Below are 27,667 nucleotides of genomic sequence, written 5' to 3'. Positions count from 1 at the left end.
TGGAACAAAACAAGTTTCTTTTGGTGTTTGAGAAAAGCTGTAGTGATGTTAACTTATATTCATTTATACTTTGTATATTTAATGGCACTTAAAATAGCTCAGTATACATAGCATCAAATGACAGGGCAATTAATGAGTAATAATGAGGTGGGATGGATGTGTAAGTAATCATGGCTTAACCTGAGGTACTATCCAGGAATCTGCCTGAGTGCATTAGGTTTGTGCAGTTAATTTGCACTGCTCTCAGTAACTAGACTACCTACCTACCCATCTACCTATGGCTCTACAGTACTTTGTTGTACTTTGGCCACTTTTTCAGTTTCTTAATTATACACACAGTTGGTAGGACTCCTTGGATGGGGGATCAGCGCATTGCAAGGCCACTACCTACACACAGAACAACACAAACACAGAATAAACGCACACAGACATCCATGCCTCGAGTGGGATTTGAACCCACGATCCAAACGTTCGAGCAAGCAAAGACAGTTCATGCCTTAGACTGTGCGGCCACTGCGATTGGCTCAGTAACTAGACTACATAGCATCAAATGAGAGGATTGGTGAACAATGGCCATGGCCTGGAGGGGCTGAGGACAACCAAAAACAAAGTCAGGCAGGATAACCAGTGTCCCTGACCAGGTTTGAACTGAGCACCTCCCAAATACAAATGTTATCATTACACCTATCAAGTTGGCTGAGAGACTGAAGAAAATCATGAAATCATCAGTTAGAACTGCTGGTCTACAGGATGTGAATGGAAGGAAAGTGGGGAGAGATGAAATTAGCCTGGAATGACTGAGTAAAACTATGAAATCATAATGACAGTCTGTTACTGTGCAAAATTCAACCAAATATAATACATAATTAATATCCACTCATGCTAAGATTTCACTTTTTGTGTGCATGATGTTTAACACTGCTGTCAGTATCTGAACTACTCAGCACTGAGGAGTGGAGTGACTCATGAGCTGGAAGCAGTTGAAGTGTAATTGAGGCACTACTCCAGGAATTTGCCTGGAGGGACGAAGGAAGAGCACAAAAAGACTCGGTTAGGACAGCCGGTGTCCCGACCAAGATTCAAACAGACCATCCCTTCAGTAAGAGTTCAGAAATGCCAAACTGTTCACGAACATTCAATTCTGAATCTATCACAACACTGCTTGTCAAGCTGAGACACAATGTCCACATTAGGCACATGGTGGCAGGGTCTTCATTATTGCTAGTGGGGTGGGACTAAGTCCCTTGCACTGCGGCCACTTCTGGCCTAACCAGCCCCACATGATAGGTGAGGGTGATTGTGGGGCAACTGGTGGAATGAAGATTGGCAGGGGAAACCGAAGTACTCGGAGAAAACCTGCCCCAGCACCACTTTGTCCACCATAAATCCCACTTGACCAGACCCAGGATCAAACTCAGGCCACCATGGTGGGAAGCCAGCAACTAACAGCTTGAGTTAGGGCATGGCCTTGGTAGCATAGTTGGTTGAGACACTATGCTACAAGCCGGAAGGTCGCGGGTTCAAGTCCTGATGAGGTGGATTTTTTTCAATTGACCTAATCCTTCCAGCCACACTATGGCCCTGGGGTTGACTCAGCCTCTAACAGAAATGAGTACCAGGAATTTTCCTGGGGGGTAAAGGGTGGCCAGTGCATAAGGCTGGCAATCTTACTGCCATCTGTGAGCCAACTGCCTAGATAATGTGGGCCCCTCAATGTCTCACAATCCTATGGACCTCCATGGTTTCTTACAAGAATATCTTTACCTTTTTTTACCTTTTACCACTTACAGTCAAATTATACCACAGCAATGAAATATCAAATTTGCATCCTGAATACTTCTTTATTAATAATTTGGTCTTGTAACAAGTGTCTACCTTCCTGTCACAATTTTTTTAAACTTTCCGTGCCTGTCTTTCATGACACGACCCCAGAATTTCATGACTGTGCCAGGAATGGCCAACATCATTCCTAGAACAGCAAACATATTCTGGGAGGGTAACAACATGTAATCTGGTATAAATTTATTGACATTTCAGAGAAATGTATGTTGTCCATCTTTAGGGTCTTAGGCAGTCTTTGGTTTTGTGGACGGAGGCAGGAACATTCCTTTGAGATGTCAGTAAATGCCTTTCTCAGACTATAACAATGTCCTGTCACTGAAGACATAGCAGTTACTGCCATGAGAACCTCAGACCTCACTTTACTCCTAGACTTTCATACACTAAGTATGAAAACTTAATAGTTCAATATTATGTGTAACGTGAATTACAGGCCCTTGCAAGATAGTCGGTGCATCTTCCCTCCTCTACATTTGTTAAATCAGTTGTCTCGTTTATACAAAACAGTGGGGAAAATAATGCATAAATAAAAATGAAGTCAGTACCTCTTCAACCTTGTAACCATTTTAAATACAAATCCTCTAAACTAAGTTTATTTGATGACAGCGTGACATACTAAAATTATTCATTCAAACTTCACCCATCGTCCTTTTTGACGCCATGCAGCCTAGTAGATTTTTAGTATTGTTTTGGAGGAACTTGCATGGGAAAAAGTGGAACGTATACAGTAATATGAAGAACAGGGACCCAGCGCGAACCAACAGCACAAAGAACAGCGTAAAGTACATTGGCCCTGGAAAGGGCCATTTTCCAAGGGTACAGCAATTTGAAGGTTCATCTGTCATACTGGTAATGCTCTACAAGGCTACAGTAGGACAGCCCAAAGTGCTGGCAATGACCTACTGTAGCAAATGGTATCAGACTGCAGACAACAGTAATCTTCATAGTCAACACTATGAGAACTTCAAATCTATGTTGGGCCCTTAAGATCACAGACCGGAGCCTAATGCAACAGCTGTATTTGCAGGCCCACCCAGCAGAGCAGACTGTTTAATCTGAGGTTCTCATGGCAGTGACAATGAAGGGAACTGTCTTCGCTGATGTGACACCGTGTAGCGTGGTAGAGGTTTACTGGCATTTCAGACTCATTCTTCTTGCGGCTCCCTCCTTGCTAGTTGCTTGATTCACTCACTCTTCCACTGTGAAGTGGAGACCGGACATTCTTCCAAATGTCAGTACACTTCTACACGACTACTCACGGCCACATCCCGGAAGACAGTAGTCTACAGACTTAAGTATCTGTTCACCTGATAACGGATACAGAATTAATTTCTGAAATCTAGCACTTTTTAATAGCAGTGATAGTGGACAGAAGCTAAAACCACATTCTTAAAAAATCCCTACTTTCACACTTTGTTTTCATGCTCCTTTGGCAAAGCAAAAGGACAAATAAAATAAAATATTTCCAACCTATATTCACAGACTGCAGTACACTTCATGAAGCTGACTCCCATGAAACAGTAAGTCACTTACTCCACACAGGAGGAGACTTCTTGGAAAGCTGACCACCATGAAATTCCCAGCCTTTTATGGAATCCACAGGTTCACTACTGTGCCATCGCTGGACCATATCTTGAGCCAGCTGAATCCAATCCACACTTTAATACCCTTTTCTTTAAACACAAGAAAGCCAAACAGAGTCATGTGTGCCTGTCTCTCAAACTGGGGATGGAAGATGACACAGTGGCAACATTACACTGTAATCAGCTTGGGCGATTCGAACCCACCCCCTTTGTTATGTCTGTGATACCGCCCTTTGGTTTCATGTTGCTGTAATACCATAGCACACTCTATCTACTATGGGAACAAGGGTGCATCATAGTCCGTTAGTGACATGAACCATAATGTCAAGTTACTAAATTCTATTTGCAGCGCACTTCCGGTATTCATACATACTTACACGGGGAGGGGGGGGGGTTCCTTCTACAAGACTTCCTACATGAGGCATGACATACCCTGGTACACAGAGTAGATAGGCTTCACTGTGGAACTGTGACTTACAAGAGATATTCTATAATGCATAAAATAATTTACAATAGCACTTCACAACCTATCAGTGATTCCGTAGAAAACAGGCTTCATAGTCGCTGAACACTGAGGAAGTCTAGACATGAGCCTCAGCAGAACCTGCAAATTGCACAAAGCGGCCGGTTATGTAACATCCATTCAAAGCAGCAACACTCTCATTTATTTGTTTGTGTGGACAGGATAGGAACGTCAAAAGGTAAGCCAGGAAACAGAAGAAAATTGAAAAGAACCAGACTGAGATGGCTGGAAGATGCAAAGAATGAATTTAATAAGTTGAAAGTAAAGAGGAGACAAGCAACCCAGGTTCTTACAGGGTTGCAGAGCAGAGGCATAAGCAATGCAGTGTTTTAAAAAAATGTGTCTCAAGGGTTACATTCACAAAATGACAGAAATGATTTAGAAATTAAAAAAATATCAAGATTACATTATGTAGCCACATTAGGTATCCAAACCCCAGGGAACATTATACAAGGTGCTATTGGAAATATCCTGGACTAGGCCAAAAAGAAATGCTGGCTTAACTTTGGCTGCCATCTCCTTCAAAAAGTCTCTTTGGGAACTTGGGGGGGGGGGGGCACTGCTCCAAGTGAATCATACTGTACACTGAAGTTACCTGTATGTGGGGCTGGTCCGGCGCTTGCTTCAGGTTACAGTTTGAAGACCAGCTTTCCCCTGGCTCCGGTAGTGCGGATGATATCATGATGGGCTTCTGTGGCTTCGTCCAGCTTGTACTCCCGTGAGATTACTGGATTCACCCAACCAGATTCGATCCCCCTTAAAATCACTTCAGCTGTCTCTTGTGTCTCCTCCTGAAGCAGACAGGCACAATAACACAGAATGAGACATTTCCTCACTTTAAAGTCTTCCTGCCAAATTTCAGGTTCTCGTGGTGTGTGTTAAGGCTACAGTCCCTTGGGCTGTCCCTTAGCCGAGGCAGTCAGTCGCTGGCTTCACACTGTGGCAGCCAAGGCTTGAACCAAGGATACATCTTGTGGGATTTGTGGTGAACCAAACAGCACCAGCCAGGTTTCCTCCAAGTACTTCGGTTTCTCCTGTCGGTTCACATTTCACCAACTGCTCCACATTATCAACAACCCTATAATCAACACTACATACTCTCAATACTGACAGCATCATTAAATAACCAACTTAGAAATACAGTCTTCTAGGATGCGGATTTATGTAGTTTGGCAGACAAGTACAACATTTTGCAGCAATTCCACCTAAACTTCTGACATCTATCAAACAAACTACAAAGCAGCACATCTAGCGCATTATGACTTTGATTTCTCTTGTTTTGTGGCTTATTTTATGATGTCAGTACCTAAGCGTAAAATGTAGGCTTACTGATCAATAAATAATGAATTGGAATTGATTACAACGCATGCAGCCAAAACAGAAGAACACATCACAAGACACACTATACACAAAATAAAGGAAGAACGACTCCCACAGTGGAAGAATGATATAATACACGAGTTTGAATTAAGACGTAGAAGATGATAAATCTTAAATTTTTAATATAAATACATTTTATTATAGTAAATGAAGAATATACATTTTAAATAATTTTATAAACGACACATGATGGCGAGCAGTGCAATAGTTCAAGGTAAATAACACACCTGAGGATGGCACAGTGATTCCGAAACATGTAGTGAAGTGACAAGTGAGATTGTGTGCACTAGAAGACGGTCAATACATACACATCATGGATGAATTGGAAAGGGTTTGGAAGGGAATGGTTGTGGCCTACTCAAGGTACTGTCCTCACATTTGCCTGGAAGGTAAAAGGTAAAAAGTTGTCTCTGTACTTAATTAATTACGCACCACACCATGAAGACTTACAGGGAGTGGAGGTATAGCTTCACCATTCTTGACCTGAGCACTGGATGGAGGGGAGTCATTTGTCGGGGACGATTGACGAAAATGACACAATAAAAACCTGTTAGGATAGCTGGTGCCCCAACTGAGGTTCAAACAGAGCACCTCCCAAACAGAAGTCTAGAGCACTACCACTCCACAAAATGCCCAGGCTTCCCTGATGCCATGCCATGCAGTCCAATGGGTAGGTACCAACGTTCAGAGAAGCCGCCTGCCACCTCAAAAGCCCCTAGTCTATTCCATTAGTAATTCAGTCCACATTTTCAAAACCGGACAATACCCTTCACAAAGAAATCAAGCAGGAAATAATATTTTCTATGACAAACATTTTTATTAATCACACCCCCATGGTTCTAACCGTGAAACTGCAGTTAGTTTTTGTGGGTTATTTTACAATTCTGTAATACTCTAGACTAACGCTTGTCTATCATATCGTGAGTACACAACCTTACACGCAAAACGTCCCACATGTTCCAGAAGATCTCCAGTATGGAAATTTTAGTTCCCGTTGCATGTGGATAATAGAAGTTAGTTAATGCAACAGCCAATGTCAACATCTGACAATGTTGCATCCTTATAGATGTTTCTAACGAAGGTTACATAAAACTGAATAGCAAGATGGCTAATAACAAGTTGGGAAAGGTTTTCAAGGAAGCAGTCCTGGCGTAACTGAGGTACTATTGTGGAATTGGCCTAGACAGACTGAGAAACACACGAAAACTTCGGTCAAGGCAGGCAATGTCACGGCCATGATTCGACCCAAGCACCTACAAAACACAAGTCCGAAGCATTACAGAAACAGACCCAATGAAACTGTGGTAAGGAAGGAGTGCATGAAATATATAGCAATTATGTGGGAAAACTGACCGCAGTTGCTCCAGCAAGCATAACACCAATTATGCTGCCTTCAGTTAGCATAAGAGACCGTGGGTTCACTTCCACAATGCCTCGACACCCAACCACCTAGAAATGAAAAAACAATTTCCATGTGAAATGTAAATTAGCTGTGTCATGGCTGCTCGATACAAGTTACCGTGGCTACAGGGGAGAGAGGGACTCAATACCCTCTGCACATTTAAGTAAGAAGAGAAACAAGATCAGTTAAAATACTGATGCCTTATGGCAGCTCAGTCATCCAAGTCACAGCCTCCTCATTACATGACTGGCTATTGCTGCTTCTTACTTAGGCACCAGGTAAAGCAAAAGGCACAGCTGTCCATGCTTAACTGATTAAGCACACCATGATGGCATAGAAGGGAGTGGAGGTATAGCTCCACATATCAGCACTAGATGCCTAGGCTACTGTAACCCCAAAAGAAAGAGCCCCCAGTTATCAACGGACAAGACGGGTGGGCCCCGGAGCCAGTCTGGATACTGTGTGCCAGTGAACCGTGATGGGAGATACCATATTTACGCNACGTTGCCAAATTTCGGAATAATTTCTACTCCTGAAATAATATTCCAAGAAAATTATTTTTTCTATAATTTCTGTCCGAAAATTGTGCTGCGGCCTATACACGCACGCGGCCTATACATGCGTAAATACGGTACTTTTATTTATTCATTCATTTATGGTTTACTTAACATTTTCACTAACTGATATTATGTAGTGTCAAATGATAGGATTAGTAACAAAGTAATTGTAATGGATATGGAAAGAACTGACTGTAACTAAGTCAATGCACAATCCTAACATCCTCCTGGAAAGACTGAAGGGGAAAAAAGAATCACATAAAACTTCAGTCAGGACAGCCGGTCTCTTAGCTGAAACTTTGATATGAGGCCTCCAGAACATGAAGCAGGATAGCTAACCACCCAAACATGAGGTTAGGTTACAGACGGAGTGTTAATACAGTAATTACATATAACTGATATTCTCAAAACACCTGTACTTTCCATCTGTGAAGACAGCTGAAGTATGCATTCATAAAAATTGCCTATAATTGAGTCTTGGTTTATTTAATAGCACTTTCACAAATGTTTATATCATGTAACACAGAATGGTAAGATGTTGTGTCAATGACAAATTTGAAAGGGTACTGAAGGAGGAGAGAGATAGAATGAGTGTGCGCATGTTACTTTACAGCCCTGTCAATACCTGTACTATATCATGGTACTGGATGGCGGGACAACTGATGAACACTGAAACTAAAAGTATCTGGAAAAAGTAGTCAAATCCTAATTGAGCTACAATCCTGGTAGCTGCCTCAATGGACTGAGGAAATCCATGAAAAAACACCCCAATCTTGATAGTTAGGTTCCTTGGCAGATTCAAACTGAGCAGTTCTGAAATACAAGTATGAAGCAACACTGCTACAACGATCAACTCGGTCAAATGGCTACAAGACAGTTTCTGACATGCCTCATGGCCGGATAAAGGGGAGCAACACACAGAATGCATGACATTCATCTCTACAGTCCTGAGGTCACTTCAGCAGATGGGAAGGCTGTGTCTCAAAAACTGCGCATAGAGATCTGACAAAACAGGAAACTGAGTCCCTTTAAAGGCGAGGCCATTCCCTTAAAATAGAACCCGTGTTTTTACACAGTGACAGTATAAAATGTGAACAGTGTGACATAACTTACAGCAACTCGTGCTTGTTGATTAAGCACCGTCAAATCTGCTCCAAGATTTACGTTGGCCAAATTTTCAAGAACCACGTTAAAACCGTGACCACCGATTGCGGCTACTGCGTTATTCAAGTAACCTTTCTCTCTGTGGTTAAATACGTGATCGGCTCCAACTTTCTTTACCACGTCCATTCCTTCGATGGTGCCAGCCGTACCAGCAACAGTCAGACCTAATTGGACAGTCCACAGAAAATCACAATCTTCATCTTAAAGTCACTCCCACTTTTAACATTGCTGCAATAAGGATTATGTCAGGCATGGTTGCAGCTACCTGAATATAATGTTTAACGAATACAAGAGAATATTATATGAATCATCCATTTCAAGTTCGAACGAACACTGTAGCCTTCTTTGACATGATGCTGCGTAATGTTGGTGTTTATCATCACTCAGAGAAACCTACTGCCTCCATCTGCAGGGTACAGGCAGTAAGACACCATATTTGTCAGAACATAAATAATTCCATGAAATAGAGTCATTCTTGAGAAGACAGTGGGCCTTCACCTTGACACAGGAATATGATCAAAAACTAAAATTTACATTTTACTGTCACATGGTTCCTTAGCTTACCATAAGCCTTAGCTATCTGTACAGCTGCAATCCCCACTGCACCACTTGCGCCATGCACCAGAAGGATTTCTCCAGGCTTGATACGGCATCTGGCAATAAATGATTCAGAATTAAACAAAATTAACTTTTTCATTCCAAAACCAAAAGATTCAGTGCCACTAATGCCAAAGCAGAACATCTGATATAATCCTGGATTAGTTCCAACCCCCTATTATCATGTCAGCATATGTGTTTCCTGTGAGGTACAAACTGGATTCTTATATATAAAGTCTCTGCTTTCTACCCGCAGTGTATTTGTGTGTTCCCTATGGTTCTCACAATTAACAGCCACTGTTTCCCCCAACAGCATTAACTGGTTGGACTTTGTGGTGGAGAGGTAATGTGTTTCCTGTGAGGTACAAACTGGATTCTTATATATGAAGTCTCTGCGTCCTAGCTACATGCCAAGCTCAGTATTGCCTCCTAGTTTCACTATTCTAACCACACTAGTGACCTGATGATTACAGTCTTCTGGAATATGATTCCATGTAGTTCGGTAAATAGGTAGCAGTCAGTGTTTGAGTGGAGCCTGGAGCATCCATCATTAGGGTAGGTACACAGAACCTTCTTATGAAACTATGTCACAACCAAGAACACAATCTCATATTCGCATCTGTGAGAACCTCAAATCCGATCATATAACTTTTGCATAAATCTTCTGATTGTGTCCTTCTGGGTTGTGATAATTCTACCATGACAAATAACTTACTTCCTCCTGAAGAACATTCCTCAACAAACAAACAAACAAACAAACAAGGGAGAGAGACCAAGCGGAAGGAGGACGAGAAGACGCTTCTTCCTCACTTCCACCCCCAGAACATGAAGGCCTGAAAATGTGCTGAGGTTCAAATTTCCCTCTTCTGAGGAAACCTTATGGATATCCTGAAAAGGGTGGTCTCTTTACCTTTCTTCTCACATTTCCACTTTTCAGTCTCAAACAACATTTTGCACCCAGAAAGGGCCATCCTTTCTCACTATTCGAGTTCCCACTTGTGGAGGGGGGACTAATGTGCCCTTTAAAATGACAATTTTCTTACAGATCTCCAGAACTGACTCCTTTCCTTAAGCCCAGAGGGTCAGATCACCAACTTCTTGCAACACACCTACACAACAGCACCACTTCTGAATCCACACACTTCAGCCCTGAAGATGGAGACACCAGTATCCATCCACATTACCACATGGCACCAGAATGCAGATGACCAAAACCTGTTCAGTTACTGCTATGAAAACCTCAAAACATACTGAACAAAGGTGAATTCAGAAGAGAGACACTGGACACCAGTCATGTTGATCTTAATGTCTCTGGACATGGTTCACTATTTTCTTGCTGCGAATAGCCAAACGAGATTGCCAGAACTTAAAGATGACTTGATGCATCACTTAGCCTACACATTTATGTAAATTCAACAATATATTTTGGTCATATGGGTCCGTCAACAGTTGGTTAAATTGTTATACTGTATTACAATACCATATAGGCCTCGAGGGGTATATCTCCAAAAGTTCATTATTATAAAAACCCAAATCGGTTCTTATTAAAATGGTTTAAAATGATATAAAATGACATACTGTGTCGTAATGTTCTTCTTTCTTGTGTTCTGACTTTGCAGCAATGTGTATTCTGCGGGTGGTATCTGGGTTACACGCCCTCTGTCTGTGTGCGCATGTGCTAGTACGTTTGGACTCTGTGGGGAGACAGCCAAATGCTAAGAGAAAAATTAGTCACCAGTCAAATATTCTCAGCTGTTACTGTCTTACTGGTGACCAGAAGACTGTAAATTTTCAACCCCTTGTTCACTGTCATGTTAGGTTGCGGATAAATACTCACCTCTAGCAGAATGTTGCAAGAGGTGACTAAGTGCAGACTTACTTGGTAACCAAAGCTCTGTAGGCAGTGAAGTACGGAATGCACAGGCCACTTCCTTGGCTGAAACTCAGTTTCTCTGACAAAGGATATACATTTTCCTCCTTGCACGCCACAAACTCAGCATAACCTCCATTCTCAGGCAGCAAGGCAAACACCCTGTCACCTTTCTGAAATAAATAAATATTTTTGATAGCCAAGTCAAAACACTGATCTTGAGTCCATTCTCGAGTCCTTCCACATGTGAATGTCAGCATTTCTGCCAACTTTACAGAGCTACACATTGACTCTATTTTCAGGGTTGAAGTGAGCTCGGTGAACGTGTTCATGTATATATACGTTTTGGGCCAACACACTTGACACAGAAGGGTGGGAGCTGGTGACCAGACCAGCAAATAAGGACAGTGAATAGGCAAATACAATACAAAATGGCCCCCTTTTGGGCCATAAGTACACAAAAAATCAAAGTGTTCTCTGTTCACTGTTCCCACTGGCCCAGACAAGGCACCACACTTGACCCTGTGGGGTGGCAGGTTTCCTGGCTCAAAACTTATACACAAGAACACTTTCACAGTCCACTCACTTCAACAATGGAGAGGGAAACAGCATTGGCAACACTGATCATTATCCACACTCAAAGACCTCTGAGTAGAATTAACATCCACAATCAACCATTATGCTCGCCCAAAATCAGTACGACTGACCGTTTCGGATTGTGAATTAAGAGTAAACGCATTAGCCATTATAAGCTGCAGTTCCACTATTGCAACTTGACATACATGTGGTCCAACTGGCTGGATGTTGTTCGCAAATACGGTTACACCCAGTTAAAATCTGGCTCCAACCCCAACAGCCCCCAGCTATGCAATTTAATCTCCTGAACAGCAAAGTTCAAGCACTGCAGCAACACAAGCTCGTTCCCAAGTCAGGTCATTAGGTGGAAAAAGTCGTACTGGAGTAGGTTTTCTGCAGGTACCTTGGCTTCCCCTGCCAATTCTCATTTCAGCAAATGCTCCACATTCACTAATTATCCTATCATCGAGTCTATATTGTCCTGATGTTGACAGCGCCGTTAAATAAACCAACTAAAACTAAAAACAAAGTTTAACCAGCTAGCAACATGGGAGCATGTCCAAGGGGTTGACAGCTCAGCTGATACAGCGACATGGTCACGGGCTAGATCATGAAGGGAATGACATTCAATTTCAGACAGGGACAACAAATTTGTCTTATTCTCCGTGGTATCAAGACTGTCTCTGAGGCCCATCCAATACTGGCACCAACCTTAATTTGTATGCTTTATTAACAGGACTGCAAAGTAAAAAGCAAATTAAACAGACATGCATGGTTTTGGCTTCCTGGGCTGGACCATGTTGAATTTTGAGGTTTCTCCGATATTTTGTGCAAACCTTCAAATTCCCATATTCAAGGTTAATGACTTTCAGAGGGGTGTTCAGCTGCCCTTACATCTCTCTTGCAGTAGGTAGTCCGTCAGAGACGAAGCCACGGCTAGGAGAATAGTGAAGTGGAATGCTAACTAATATGGAGGAGCACCATGTGGTTGGTGAAAGGAGACAGCAAAAAATGTTTCAGCAACCATATGACCCTGAGAAGAGGCTAGGCAAAAAATTTCACATACCTCAGACATACAACAAGAGGTGTAATTCATGTAAGTGATTGTAGTAAAGGAATGCCTAAAGAAGTTTTTGCATCAAATAATCTAGTCAGTATATCTGTAAAAAAATTATCTTCTTTTAAATACCTTTAAATTGCTCACACCATCTCCAACATCTTCCACTATTCCTGCTACTTCTCTTCCCAATATTGCTGGCAATTTTGGTAAAGTAGCATATGCACCTTCTCTGATATATGTGTCAACTGGATTTATACCAGCTGCATTCACACGAACCAAAACTTCAGAATCTCTAAACGATGGAACTGGAATATCCTCTAATTTCAAATTATCAGGACCACCAAATTTGTGTATTCGAACAGCTCTCATGGCTTTATGCAACTTTGACAAAGTGCTGAAAGCTGTAATAAACAGGACGTAACACTCTGACAACAGAAAAATCACTCTCAGTAATCAATAACATATACCAATACCTCTTTTCATTCTAAGACAATCAATCATCACATTATTTTCCACAAAATACGTGCAGATCCTACTTCACCACTGATAGCTGCAAGTTATTATTACTTTTTACATATCTTAATGTAAACAAACAAAAATGCTGACACATTATGACAAGTTAACTGCTTGTGATTACGTATGTTTACAACGTAAACCATCCGCCACAGAAAACTACAACATTTACCATGTCAGCAAAACAAAACACTATCACATCACTTTACAGACAGTCATTTACACATACTCCCCACAAAATACGTTTTACAATGTTCCTTCACTATTTACTATCACAAGTCGTAGTACAGACAGGACCTTGACCCTATTTAAGAACTTCCTAGGCTCTCTGAAGTATATACGCTCGTACTATCTACAACTTATGTTCTAAATTGAAGCGTGTGACAATTCATTCGGCTAAATAATCTATGTTTACATGCCGCTGAACATTTAGTATGGAACAAGATGTACCTTAATTAAATTTTTTCTTATCTGTTTTTGCAACAGACAGCCATTGCCACACTACATGGAATGGAAAGATCTAGTTAGATCTAGTTCGTTTTGAATTTTAGTGCTGCCAACATACTCAGCTTCTATTCCCCAACTTATTTCGCAGCGTTTTGCGGGTGACATACACACACACACACCCACACAGCTGAATTTGTATATCTTACGTAATTAATAGTGGTTATTAATTACATACAGGACTGTAATACCTATTACGGAATAATTTTAAAGAATTTGTCGTTTCTGTAAAACTAAGTGCATCAAGTGTCTTGTGGTTGTTCTACTGACTTGCTTACTTTATTTATTTGTACATCCGGTTGTTCCGTATTTGGAGTAGCCAGGGTTCATGGAATATGTGTAATCTGTCTGGTATGATTTCTGTCGTCGAAGGGCAAAAAACTGATCTGACTTCGAATTCAACAGAACATGGATCCGTTGATTTTAGATGATGATACTTGGTAACGGACATAGGACGAACAGACGCAACTTTCACACACGTGGTCTTATTTTATAAAGAACGTCAGAAACGTTGAAATCAGCAACAGTTGACGCTGCCAGGACTTTTTTCTAAGGGGAAGAAGGGAGCCATACAATTTACTTACAGACTTGCGTTTAAGCTGTTTAAGGGTGTTCTTGTAGATCGTCGTTGGGCATTCAGAATAGATACGCCGTTTAAAAATAGTTTTAATTTTTGATATTAATATTTTGGAGATACATTTATTTTTTCAACTTTAATTTGCTCGACTTTTCTCCTGTCGGTGCAGATGTTATTAACTTCCTTCCTTCCTATTGGTGTTTAAATCTATAATAATATCTACACATCCAGTTCATGCCATTCGTTTATCTAGTAGGAACAATATGCAGTTGATACCGGTCAGAAGATTATAATATATTAAACACTGACGTACTGTTATTTGCTCAGATCTAATAACGTTTACCAAGAGGCCTAGAAAAATCATTAGAGAACAATATGTAATTAATTGTGATTTTCTTAGTGCACAAACTTCTCTCTGACTTCTACTTAGCGCCGTCTGCGACGTGGGTTCGCTTACGAACATTGCCTAAGAGCGACGTGCGCGCCATCTAATATAAGCAAATGGTACCAAGTAATACTCCTGGAAAGACAGCTGTAGATGAGGTCAACGGCCGTGCGTCCCGTGCGAGTCACAACATAATTTCACGTGAACCGTACATATGCGGAATGTTGAGGGGAGGTAGGGCAAAGTGTTCATTAACTTACTTACCGGCACTTCATCAACTGAACTATTACACAGTGTGTGTATAAAATGTGATCCTCACAGTGGTGACTATATCCAGGGATGTAAGACCATGTAGTCCGGTAGAAATTCATCGACACTGCTAAAGAACGTATGCCATCTTCAGGGTCGAAGAGGAAAAGACGTATGAAGCAGGCAGCAGTCCGAAACGTCGGTGAACTTCTACCGAACCACATGGCATTACATCCCTGAAGAGAGTATATGAGCCAGATCAATCCAATCCATACCATCCCATCCTATCTCTGTAAGATCCATTTTAATATTGTCCACCCACCTACGCCTTGGTCTTTCCAGTGGTCCCTTTCCTTCTAACATTCCTTTTCTCCCCCATTCGTGCTACATGCCCTGCCCACCTCATCCTCCTTGACTTGATCATTTTAATTATACTTGGAGAAGAGTACAAGTTATGAAGCTCCTCATTATGCAGTTTTCTCCAACCTCCTGTCACTTCATCTCTCTTTGGTCCAAATATTCTCCTCAACACCCTGTTCTCAAACACCCTCAGTCTGTGTTCCTCCCTTAATGTCAGAGACAAAGTTTCACACTCATACAGAACCACAGGCAAAATTATAGTTTTGTATATTCTAATTTTTATATTTTTAGACAGCAGACGAGAAGACAAAAGGTTCTGGATTGGATGGTAGTAAGCATTACCCGAGTTCAGTCTCCTATTAATTTCCTCCTGAATCAGGTTTTGATTTGTTATCGTCCTTCCCAAATATCTGAACTGTGCCACATTTTCAAAACATCTGTTAGCTATCGTTATGTCATGACATAATCGTGTACTACATTACAGAAATTAAGTCAGATGCTGTCTCCCCCACCCCAGTGTTCAATGCATGCTTTATCTCAACACTACCAGCAGCTTCACGTGTCAGCCGCTTTACCCCTGGTACCCATAAGATAGGAGATTGTGTGGGTCCCAGAGCAGATCCATGCAATATAGAGTAGAGAGATTGCTTGCCCCTGCCAGGAATGGAAGCCTGACTACTTACAGCCTGTCACTGTACCAATTGAGCTGTTCTGGCTCCAGTTGACTTCACTGACTGTTCCATTGCTGCTGGCCCTCACCAGCACAGTGATTCTTAGTTTTGCGCAGACACCTGCTCGTGCTGGTTCCTCGCTCGCGGATTTTTCTACCATGAAGATGGAGGTGATACGTTCCTCCCAAACGTCAGTTAACACAATATCTACATGGCGCCAGATCCCAGAAGACTGCTTTCTTCATAGTGACTGCCATGAAAACCTCAAATCTTACATTTATATTACTAAGTGCATTAAAGTTCTGAGAACTTTAATCTGTTTTTGACTGAGGGAGCATGGTGCAATTTCTCGTCACCTGGGACAGGACTTAGGTTTGCATCAGCCCTACTGCCAGGTTGTGTGCTTGCATCACCAAGTGTCCCGACTTCTACATCAGGACTTACCACAGAAACAGAGATTAAGATGCAAGGATAATATGTGAGAACTGAAGACAGCGAATAAGATAGAAGACTGTCAAGCAATCAAATATGATATGTGTGTGGTTTATTTAATGATAGCGTCAGTAAGTAACTATATAGTGTGGAATGATAGGATGACTGAAGAAAGAGTGGGAAAGGATTTGGAAGGCAGTGGTCATGTAGTTACTATAGGATTCTGACGATGGTGTATAACACACAGAGATATTGGGTTTTCCAACTTTATCCATCGTCCTGATTTTTAATATAACTAAAAAAAACACGACATTTCGGAAACTGGATCTGTTTCTGTCCTCAGGTGAGGGAAAACACCTATTCTGTTGGGTCCCTTAGAAAGAGCTAGCCTCAATCACTGGACCAGTGAAGAAAAACACACAACCAGTCACTAAAGGCGGGTCTAAATTGGATTAAAAGATAAACCCTGGCAGTAACTAAAGTAGAAGAATGTACTAAAGCAGAAACGGGTGGGGGCAGCCATAGCGGCCGGTAACCAGGAAGAAAAAGGAATTTGAGCACTCCTAGTTATAGTAGCCAAAATAACCAGCAAAGAGATCAAAACCATCTCAAAAGAGCCCCTCAAAAAATCCAAATAATAAACATAGTTCCAACTACCAAAGTTAACTATTCAAGCAGTGATTGAGGCTAGCTCTTTCTAAGGGACCCAACAGAATAGGTGTTTTCCCTCACCTGAGGACGGAAACAGATCCAGTTTCCAAAATGTGTTTTTCTTAGTTAGCTTAAAAATCAGGACGATGGATAAAGTCCGAAAACCCAATATCTCTGCAGTGGTTATGGCCTAATTGAGGTACTATCGCAGCAATAATTTGAAATGAGTGCTTGCTGAACAGGTGGTACAGACTAGGGATATAACATTTTCATTTCATGCAACCTGTTGGGTTATAATATACAACTTCTTTATTAAAACCGTCACAACACAACTATATCAAGGTCACTGCCTAGTTTGGCTCCACTACATGTTTTGGCTATCAATAGCCATCATCAAGCAAATACATGGCTGACATATATACACCACTGAATTGCAGTACTAGTAAAATTGGATACAATAATATTAATTATATAAAATACTCAACGTAAAAATACAATAAATTAGATTATATAAAACAAAAGTTATAGTATAAAACAAGAATAAAATTGAAGAAAGCAGTCTTCTGGGATTTGGCACCGTGTATATGTGGTGTTAACCGACGTTTCGGAGGAACGTATCGCCCCCATCTTCAGGGTTGAAGAAGTATAAGTAAATCTGCAAGCGACAACACCGTGAGACACGGTCAACAAATCTTACAAGAATAAAATTCTTCGATTGATACTTTACATCATCGAGTCAAGTCCTTGGTTTTTGTAATTTTGTTGTGTTCCCACAGATGAATTGGAGTACTGGAGCACTGACCTTGATATAGTTATGTTGTGACGGTTTTAATAAAGAAGTTGTATATTATAACAGATACTTTATGCCAGTTCACAATTCTAAGATAAATGTGAACAGCAACTTACCTACATCAAGAATATTACGGGGAAGCCAGCTTCGAAACTGATTGCCAGTAGCACGTGGCAGATATACACAGAACATTATTAGGAGGAAGTAAAATGAGAAGAAAAAGAAACAAAAGACAATACATTAACAATGATGATGTTAAAAGAGAACAGCATGTGAGAATCTTGTAATACTTAATATACTGAAAATCACTTTTGACATTAAAATACTGAGAATGTAACAATGCTTATACAAATCACAAGAATACATAGTGACTGCACATAAATATTTCATTGGATATGACATTAGTTGCTTACTCCTTAACTCTCTGCTCCTCTAAGGACCTTGGTTTCTTTTAAGACATATGCCGATTCTTCTATATTATTTGCCTTTAGCCTCCACATCTTCACTTTCAGCTCTCATAAATCATTCTCTTCATCTTCCAGCCTTCCCACTTTTATTCAACTTACTTTCAAAACCATTCTTAGCCACCCTCTTTGGATCCATTCTGATCAACTGCCCCAAATACTTCAATGTTAATACCAGTTATCAGGTCAGGGGTTCTACATAATTCCCCCAGTTCTTGGTTACTTCCGATTTTCCAGAACCTTTACTCAGATAATGGCCCGTATACCTTCCTCGAAATTTTGGCTATGACATTACTTGGGACTTCTTGGTTTCATCTTTTTTTAAATTCTTCTTTTGTGAAGTATTCCTGCATGTCATCTCCACTGTATCAAAACCATCATCCTCACAATCCTTCCTTCGTTTCGACTCTGTTATTAATGCCCGTACCAATCTTTTGTGTCCATTATTATCTGCTTTGACAGTGTCTTGTGTAGCGTGTTCAGTACTGAAATTTGTATCTGACTTCTGATGAACAGAAGGGCTTACAGATGATGAAAGTGTCTTAGTGGGTTTATGAACTGGTTCAATACCATCCGGTAGAATGACTGTGTCACTGCTGGAAGATTTGATCGGCTGCTGCGGTTCTGCTCTCTGTTGGATGCATTCAGAACTATCTGTCTTGCTGATACGGATGACAGGAATGTTGTCTGACCACGTTGATATCAATGAATCTTCTCGTTCCTTATTGGTGGAACTGGAGGATGGTGATTTATGTCTGTGTTCTGATCGCCTTCTGTGACTGTGGTGCTGGCGGTGATAATTCTTATCACTCACACTCTTGGCTGTACATTTCGTAACAGGTTCTTGTTCAACATCAAAGGATGTTTCAATGATGCCGCTGTTGTACAATTCAAATCGAGGTCTGACTTTCGCTGCTTTCACATGGGGTCTGTCCTCAGTGAGAGAGTCATGCAATTCGATATCAGTCCCCTCTCCATCCATAATGGGCATGCTCTCTTCATCAGACGTTGCAGAGGATTTTCTAAGGGCCTTTTTCATAATCCTGGCCAAGGTCTCTGAAAGAAAAATACACAATATTTGAGGCTTTCATGGGAGTGAGGAAATAAACTGCGGTCTTTTGAGTGGAGATTTTATTTATTTAGTAGAGCATGAGCCAGCTGAAACCAGTCTTAAACTGAAACTATGAATACAGGAATCATATTCGTTACAAGCTGAGCCCAGAGAAAGCAATTCCTTGTTAAAAAAAAATATAAATACAATTTAGAATGGAATTATTTGGAACAAATTTTAAAGATTAGAAGTTTCTTGTAATAAATTGTGATGTGATTCATGCATATTTAGGGTACAGCATCATTGCTATTCATATTATCTACATAGGCCACGGAGGCCCATAGGGTTGTGATATGTCAAGGCTAATGAAATATACATTATCAGTGGTTCATTTACAAGGTAAATGAAAGTGTAAATACCAAAGTCATAATTGGACTGAGGTGCTGGTAAGTGGGCACACGTTAGTGCTACTAACCATTCCGATTAGCATCGCTTTTGATGTTTCCATTGCTGACAGTCATGATGCTGTCCTTATCGTCTGCGTTGTCGCCCCCTTTGGCAGGTCCTCCAGGCAATGATTTGGATGGCATTACTGGCAGAATTTTGCGCCACCTGCTGTACGCGGTGTCTGTCCCATCTGCACCACTTCCCCCTCTTCGTCTGCGGTGTACAAGTTGGAACATCTTGCGGCGCTCTTCTGTTCGCTCTCGGCGCAGCTGAATCTGTAATCACATTCGTTTTGACTGATACAAATTCATTGTGTTCGTTAAATCACTGAGCAATTAACCCTTTCCCTTCTGTTTCACACCTGTTGAGGTTTCCAACCCAGAAACATTCATCATTGTCATTACATGGCTTCCAATTATTGCAGCGATGAATTGTCAAGTGTTCACATGTTGAATAGTGTAAGCTGTGAAGTAAATCATGAAAAAGTAAACAGTCTTTTGTTTCAGTGTATCATTTATTTTCAGGGTGCAAGATAGCTTAGTCGGTTGAGGCACTGTGCTACAAGCCGGAAGGTTGCAGGTTCTCGATGAGGTCACTGGATTTTTCAATTGACGTAATCCAGCTGCACTGCAGTCCTGGGGTCGATTCAGCCTCTAACAGAATTGAGTACCAGGAATCTTCCTGGGGGTAAAGGGTGGCTAGCACATAAGGCTGGAAACCTCACCACCATCTGTGAGCCAACTGTACAGAAAATGTGGGAACTTTGACATCTCACAACCGTATGGGCCTCCATGGCCTGTTGCAGGGACAGCTTTACCTTATCATAACTTTTGTGTGCGTACTGGTAATGTTTTCGTGTGGATAGGTGAAACGTAATAGGCTACAGAATGGAGTTGGTTTATGACTGGCTATTTGTGTGTTATTTATGAAAGATGGCAGTAAACCTCAGACAGAACACTTCATTCAGTAACATTAGGACTGCAGAGAGCAGGGGAAGTTAACAGCACCAAATCCTGTACAAAAACGTTGGGACTTTCATTGAATTCTCCATGGGTGTTACACTAATATTATTACATTATTGATATTCTCATTTCAGACATGCAGATGGACAGAAAAAGATAAATAAAAGATGTTACTTAACCTTTAGATCATTGTTGGCTTCTCTAAGGGCACTGGTCAGTGACACCAAATAGTAGATGACTAGAACAAGAAGTAGCAGAAGCGGAATCACTATTCCAGGAGAAGCGATGTAGTCCATAGGTCGGTGAAGAGATTCTGGCAGAGCTTTCTGGAGGCTTTTTGTAAAGATGTGATAAATGTGCTTGTAGCCTGAGAATGGTCCGCAATGCCACGATGGTTCAACCCAGACGATTGCATAGCCCACAGGGAGAACACAAAGAAATAACATGGTCAAGAGAAGAGCAAAATAGAAATTATTTGATCGAGAAGCTCGAAACACAACTTCATGGGGTACGTTGCAAGTTAGTACCGCCCAGGAACGCAGGTACATCAGAATTACGAGCTTGATGAGGTTGAGGAGGGGAAGTCCTGGAGAGAAGAACATTCCCATCCAGACCATGCCCTGGTTATTCACTAGGTGGAGTATGTTTTCTGCTATCTTGAAATCTCCATACTGCGGAAACTGTTTCTCAAGGTCCCAGCACCAGCAGTTGTTCATGACACGAACAAACACGGCTCGGAAGAAGTCGATAATCAGCGTAGAACTCACCGTCACAACCTGTGGTGTACAGAGAAATATTACTTACAGGTTAAACTGTGGTCTGCTGGAATAATATACTATGTTCTCCAGTAGTTAGTTACCAACTTTACTGTCGTAGTTCTCTTCTATGATGAAGATGCAGAAAATATGTTCATCTGAAACCAGTTCACATGACATCACATACCAGAAGACCATGCCATCAATTTCCAAATAACTTCAACACACAGATAATAAGTAGATTCTAAAGGGTTCTGACGATGGTGTATAATACTCAGAATTACTGGGTTTTGGACTTTGTCCAGTGTCCATTATTCTAAAAACAAGAAAACACAACATTTCAGAAACTGGATGTTTCCATCCTCAGATGGGGGGGGGGGGAGACACGTACTGTGTTGGTTCCCTTAGAAAGAACTAACCTAAATCACTGGAGAACCTATGTCAGTAGAACTACACCTGTATAGTTGTTTTTGTTCTCTGGTGAGGGGGCAGACACCTGAGGACACAAACAGATCCAGTTTCCAAAATACTGTGTTCTCCAGATTGTAGATACCATAATATGGATAAAGTAAAAAAAAAAAATTGTAATTCTCATGTAAATAATAATTTTTTTAATGCTATTGGGGTGGGACTAAGTCCCTTGTACTGCGGCCACCTCTGGCCTATTGTACCAGTCCCAGATGATAGGTAAGGGTGATTGTGGAGCAATTAGTGGAACGAAGATTGGCAGGGGAAACCAAAGTACTCGGAGAAAACCTGCCCCAGTGCCACTTTGTCCACCACAAATTCCACTTGACCAGACCCCGGGTCGCCTTGGTGGGAAGCCAGCGACTAACCGCTTGGGCTATGGTGCGGCCCCACAACATAAATAATAACTTAACTGTCTTGTGGAACCACAAACAAAAGTAATATTTGAGGTTCTGACAGCAGTGATTATAAAAAATTACTTTCTTCTTGGACTTGACATAGTGTAGCCTGGTAGATATTTGCCAGTATTTCAGAGGAACCTGCTGACTCCAATTTCAGGATGAAAGAATCTGAAGATGGAGGTGGTCGCTCCGTCTGAAATGTCGATACCTATCTGTCAAACTGTGCGATGTCGCCAAACAAGTTTGCTCCAGTTGTCCTGGGGCTGCCTGGTCCTCACATCTCAGCTGAGATACCAACTATCCAAACAGGGATTCTCATGGTTTTCCCCAGTCCCTCTCTATGCAAATTCCAGGATAGTACCACTTCCTTTCAAACCCTTTCCAAATTCATCATTCATTAATTATCCTCTCATTGGAAAGTAAGCAGGCTAAGCTGCTGACTTTCGTGACGCTACCAGCATTATGTGAAGGGGAACAGCCAGATAACATGGTTATAGACATACATTTAAACTGTAACATACATTTAAACATTTTACTGACTTCCCCAGAATATTCAGGATAGAAGACACATTATTTCTATATGTTGAATTTTTAGTATTAATATTCAGCATTTCTCCTTCTGTCTCCAATTTTTATGTTCTTTCAAAAATCCAGGAGGGGAGGGAACAGATGCCTGGCTTGCCCCCTCCCCCACCACAGCTCATGCCATCAGCATCATTAAATAAACAATAAATACACGCATAAGTGTAATCATATCCCAGAATACAGTAATGTTTATATCTTTAACACAAGAGTACAGTCTGTTGCTTTGTATTGGCATGAAGTTGGGAAAGTGACCAATGTTTCAGAGAACATATCACCTATCTCTTCAGAGTCAAAGAGCGTGCCAAGAAAGAAAGCAGCAGGGGTGGACAGCAAGCTGCGCCACTCGAGGCCATCTGCTCTCTCCGATCTGAACAGCGTTACAACCCTTCATAGTCAGTGCCATGAGAACGTTACCAGATCCATTACAGTGAGTTTCACAAGTTCCTGGCCAAACATTGTCTCCCAACACAAACGACGTAGTTCCCTCCGTATCTTGATATCCATTTGTTCTGTCGATATCTCCGACTCACGCACTGGAAGAGCACTTGAACCTGAAAAGTGATAAGAGTGATGCATCACTTTTCTCTGCTGTTTGACTTGTATGCTTTGGCAGTATAGACATTGATGGACCCAAGGCTTTTGATCACCGGTATTAATGTGTGCCTACTTTGGCTGTCAATGTTGAACATCTTTCAACATTTTTGGCAAACACTGCAGTTGCCATTTTCATGGTCAATGTAGCTGGGGGGGGCTTTGGAAACCCTTATACAGTAGACCCTCGCTAATCTCGATAAACTGGGGGCAAAAGGTCATCCAGATTAAGTGATAATCCTGATTAGGGAAGCAAAAGGTAGCCCCTAAAGACAACAGCAGAAATAAATGGAAAATTTAATGATATAAGTAGTGCTGATGAAAAATAAAAAATATCACTGTACAGTCTTCATTTAAAATCATATAAAAAGATAGTACATTTATCCATCAATATAAGTTATACTTTTTTTGAATGTAATAATGCAGCTTTGAAAAACTGTCAAGTTTTGTCTGAACAGACAAGTGACTCATCTAACCAACTTCATGGAGCTGAGTCCTTCTCGAGAAGCTGCCAGTTGTGCAGCTACTCAAGAACTTCCCAACATTTTATGGAACCTGAAGATTTATTGCCGTGTTCACAAGAGTCCTCCACTGGTCCCTATCCCGAGCTAGATCAGTCCAGTGAATTTTCTGCCTTCTTAAATGCCACATGTCTTTTAAAGTATGTACTCAATTATGAACATCGTTTTTCATATTTCGATCCAGATTAATGAGGTTGCCCGTATAGATTTACCCACGTCTGTCCCCATTTCCTGCCCTGTACATGCCGTTTGTTGTGATGAGAGTGTGCGGACCTAAGTGGAAGCAAGTAACAAAGAACATGAAAAAATTATATATTGAGGAACTTCTTGATTTATATTATTAGGATGCTAATATCAACTGATAATATAAGCAGAGCATGTAGCATGCACAGAGGCGATGAGATATGAATATAAAATTTTAGTAAGAAGACTTAAAGGAAGAGACTATTTAGATCAGAGGTTCTCAACCTTTGCGAAACCGCGGCCCAGTAAATACTTTTTTTAAAAGACGAGGGGCCTGGTACCAGACCATGGCTCAGTGGCTGAGATGACCTAAGCATAGAAGTACATGCCGGTAACCAAGAAAGACTGTGCTAATGGACCTGCATTTATTGAAATTGGCTCATATAAATTTGAGGCTGTATGTAGTTTTGCTTACCTTGAATCAGAAGTTAACTGTAAAAATGACATCAGTGATGAAATAAAAAAGCGTGTACTTGCGGCAAATAAATGTCTCCATGGCCTTAGGAAACACCTGAAATACCAATTAATACCCAGGAAAACCAAAACTATGATGTATAAAGTACTTATAAGATCAGTGCTATCTTATGCCTCTGAGACCTGGCCACTGTCAGATCGGATGAAAGACTGTTAAGTGTATTTGAAAGGATCTTGAGGTATATCTTTGGACCGGTGGAAGAAAATGGAATATGGAGGAAGAGGTATAACCATGAGCTATACAAACTATTTAATGAACCAGACATTATTGGATTTATAAAGGTGAAAAGGCTTGAATGGGCTGGACACACAATACATGCCAGCGAGAATAGAACCATCAAGAAAATGCTTAACACCAAACCAGAAGGAAATAGAAGAGTGGGAAGACCAAGGTTAAGATGGGAAGAATGTGTGTGGCAGGACATAAGAATTTTGGATGTAAAGAACTGGAGGAATGTAGCATCGAATGGAGAAGAATGGCGAGCAGTCCTGAGGAAGGCCAGGGCTCACAAAGGGCTGTCGTGCCAATGATGATAACCTGAGCATAGATGAGATGATAATATTAAAATGGATCTTAAAATAATTATGATTTGAAGGCATAGACTGCATTCAGCTGGCTCAGGATATGACTCTTCTGAGCACAGTAATATACTTTGACATTTCACAGAAGGCAGGGAATTTACTGATCAAGTGAGAGACCATCAGCTTTTCAAGAAAAACTTGGCTCCATGGAGTCACTCAGATTCGTTTTAGATATCCCCTTTTCAGAATTATTTCTCCTGTTATCAGAATGCAAGATGAAATTTAACAATATTAACATTGTACTTACCATAGGATTTTCCCAGGTTTAATGTTGATTCCACAGTAACAGATCCAGGAGAGTGCTTTTCAGTTATAGTGTTCAAAGTTGCAGCAGGTTCCCAAGTGCTAACAGTGGCATCTGTTGATACTGTGTTGCACTGAGTTGAGTAACATTTGGTTGGATCTGTGAAATCTGTAGTTACTCTTTGGAGAATCTCAGAGACTTGCTTTATATGATCACTGCTATCTGAGAAATCTCTGTTCTGGGCTAATAAAGTTGCTAGTGTTGTAATGAGTGTTGACATCAGCTGTTCACGCTCACTGTCTTGTGGTGAAGTGCTATGCATATTACCATTATCAAAATTTAAATTTGCCACAGTAACAGAACTCGACGGCGGAACACCTTCGGTGCTTAAAAAATTACCTATGAAAGTACCTGACATATTATCTAAACTCTGGTCTGATGACAAGTTTCTTGAATCCAGATCAAAGTCCATATCAAGGATGTCAAAAGTTGTATTTTTCATGCTTGAAATAGAAATATTGTTTGTCATATCAAAATAATGTGTTGCGTCTGAACTGAGTATACTCAAACTGTCATCAGTAAAGTTCAATGAATCCACTTCTATGTCACTAATATTCACTGGTGCATTTGTTAGTTGATCACCAAAAGTTCTGTTTCTATCCCAAAAGTATTCTCCAGTCTGATTCACAAGATTATCATAAAATTCTACAGATGTTTCTGATGATATTGGGGGACCATTAGTAAGAATATCTGTGTCTTTTAAAAACAAATAATTGTAATCAGTTGTACCATCTAACATTTGAGTCCAATTGAAAACTGTTGGCAATGTTGGTAAGTGTGCTAACCCAGAAGTAGAGTCTGTGTAGTTAAGGAGGCTCACTAGTTTTGAAACTACATAAGTCACTTCTGCAGGTTCGCTCATTACATTGGTAATCATGCGAGATGCTCCACTTAAGGCAGTTACTAACATCACGATGGAAGCTGTGACATCAGGTATCGATGGAGTAGTCATATCAGGAGTTTCAGACACTGTGGGAAGACCTGCACTAGCGGGAGATCCCACAGGCCAAGGAGTGCTACTTCCCAAACTGTCCAATGTAATGGCCGCAGAAGCCGTGGCATTTTGTCTCAAGCTCTGCAAGTCTTTTGTCTTCAGGATATATGAAATGAAAAGAGGAACATATTAGCACAACAAAAAGTGGATTTTCTTGTGGTAAGAAATATAAAGCACCAATGCAGAAATCAATAATAGAACTGCATTTTCTTCCACTGTAGAAGCATTCCTAACACTCGCAAAAAATTATAATTTTCTTTTCAATAATAAGTATGAAATAAATGCTCATAGGTGCCAGCAAAATTCATTCTGAGGGGGCAGCCCATTTGCTAAGAGAGGCAGTTGAAAAGTTCTGTTACAGACTTATGTTTAACCCTAATTTTGTTGATCATTCTGAGGCATTCAGGATAGAATAGATCACTCTCTCATGGAGATGAGCCCTTTTTGAGGAGCCACCAATTGTGCAGCTATGCAACAACTTCCCACCATTCTATAGAACTCAAAGGTTCATTACCACGTTCACAAGAACACTCCACCGGTCCCTATCCTGAACCAGATTAATCCAATCCATACAATCCCATTCTATCTCTCTAAGATCCATTTTAATATTGTCCACCTACCTACAACCTGATCTTCGTAGTGGTCTCTTTCCTTCTGGCTTTCCCACCAATATTGTATGTTAAATCCTCTTCACCCCCATTTGTGCTACATGCCCTGCCCATCTCATCCTCTTTGACTTGATCATTGGAGAAGAGTACAAGTTATGAAGCTCCCCATTATGCAGTTTTCTCCAACCTTCTGTCACTTCATCTCTCTTCGGTCCAAATATTCTCAACACCCTGAGTATACAAGGTGTGGCAATAAAGAAACCGGATTCATGCTCTAACCCTTTATTAAAAAAAATCAGACAGTCGAAATGTTATCCCCTTCAATGTAGTCCCCTCCCCGATCCCTACACCGCTCCATGCGAATTTTCCACTGTTGGAAGCAGTGCTGCAGGTCATCTTGTGTTATGCTCTTCAAGAGTTGCGTCGCTTTTGCTTTCACTGCATCCACGGACTCGAACCTGGTCCCTTTCAGCGCAGACTTGATTTTTGGGAAGAGAAAAAAGTCGCACGGTGCTAGGTCCGGAGAATACGGTG

General features: G+C 41.0%; 2 protein-coding genes across 9 annotated transcripts in view; both read right to left on the bottom strand.

Moving 5' to 3' along the window:
* Positions 1-1,821: 1,821 nt before the first annotated feature.
* Positions 1,822-13,599, bottom strand: LOC111861818 (quinone oxidoreductase). Of its 6 annotated transcripts, none has more exons than XM_023846708.1 (8): positions 13,515-13,599; positions 12,681-12,952; positions 10,925-11,088; positions 9,013-9,101; positions 8,398-8,612; positions 6,679-6,774; positions 4,541-4,736; positions 1,822-4,026 (listed from the first exon to the last, which is right to left on the bottom strand). In XM_023846708.1, the coding sequence occupies exons 2-7, from the start codon at positions 12,918-12,920 to the stop codon at positions 4,575-4,577; spliced, it is 966 nt and encodes a 321-aa protein (XP_023702476.1). In that variant the 5' UTR covers positions 12,921-12,952; positions 13,515-13,599; the 3' UTR covers positions 1,822-4,026; positions 4,541-4,574. The 6 variants fall into 6 exon arrangements, with proteins under 6 accessions (XP_023702476.1, XP_023702477.1, XP_023702474.1 ...); XM_023846709.2 differs by lacking the exon at positions 13,515-13,599 and adding an exon at positions 13,237-13,321; XM_023846706.1 differs by lacking the exon at positions 13,515-13,599 and adding an exon at positions 13,119-13,176.
* A 4,224-nt stretch (positions 13,600-17,823) lies between these two features.
* LOC111861820 (transmembrane channel-like protein 3) overlaps positions 17,824-27,667 on the bottom strand; it is a 29,640-nt gene continuing 19,796 nt past the window's right edge. For all 3 annotated transcript variants that reach the window (XM_023846712.2, XM_033750467.1, XM_033750466.1), the window contains exons 11-15: positions 25,475-26,621; positions 23,231-23,367; positions 20,787-21,383; positions 19,674-19,920; positions 17,824-19,203 (exon numbers count right to left, since the gene is read on the bottom strand). In XM_023846712.2, the coding sequence (XP_023702480.1) occupies positions 18,431-19,203; positions 19,674-19,920; positions 20,787-21,383; positions 23,231-23,367; positions 25,475-26,621 (2,901 nt within the window). In that variant the 3' untranslated portion in view covers positions 17,824-18,430. The remainder of the gene's footprint in view (positions 19,204-19,673; positions 19,921-20,786; positions 21,384-23,230; positions 23,368-25,474; positions 26,622-27,667) is intronic.

Source organism: Cryptotermes secundus, unplaced genomic scaffold (assembly GCF_002891405.2).
Source record: "Cryptotermes secundus unplaced genomic scaffold, Csec_1.0 scaffold620, whole genome shotgun sequence".
In the NCBI taxonomy this organism is placed as follows: domain Eukaryota; kingdom Metazoa; phylum Arthropoda; class Insecta; order Blattodea; family Kalotermitidae; genus Cryptotermes; species Cryptotermes secundus.
This window is presented reverse-complemented; position numbering and strand designations above follow the sequence as displayed.

Coding starts and splice junctions, on each gene's coding strand:
- LOC111861818 (XM_023846706.1), bottom strand. CDS start 13,161: ATGTGTCAGCATTTTTGTTTGTTTACATTAAGATATGTAAAAA. Junction 6,775..8,397: donor ATCAACAAGCACGAGTTGCT/GTAAGTTATGTC, acceptor TTTCATTTCTAG/GTGGTTGGGTGTCGAGGCAT. Junction 4,737..6,678: donor TGCTTGCTGGAGCAACTGCG/GTCAGTTTTCCC, acceptor TGTCTGCTTCAG/GAGGAGACACAAGAGACAGC.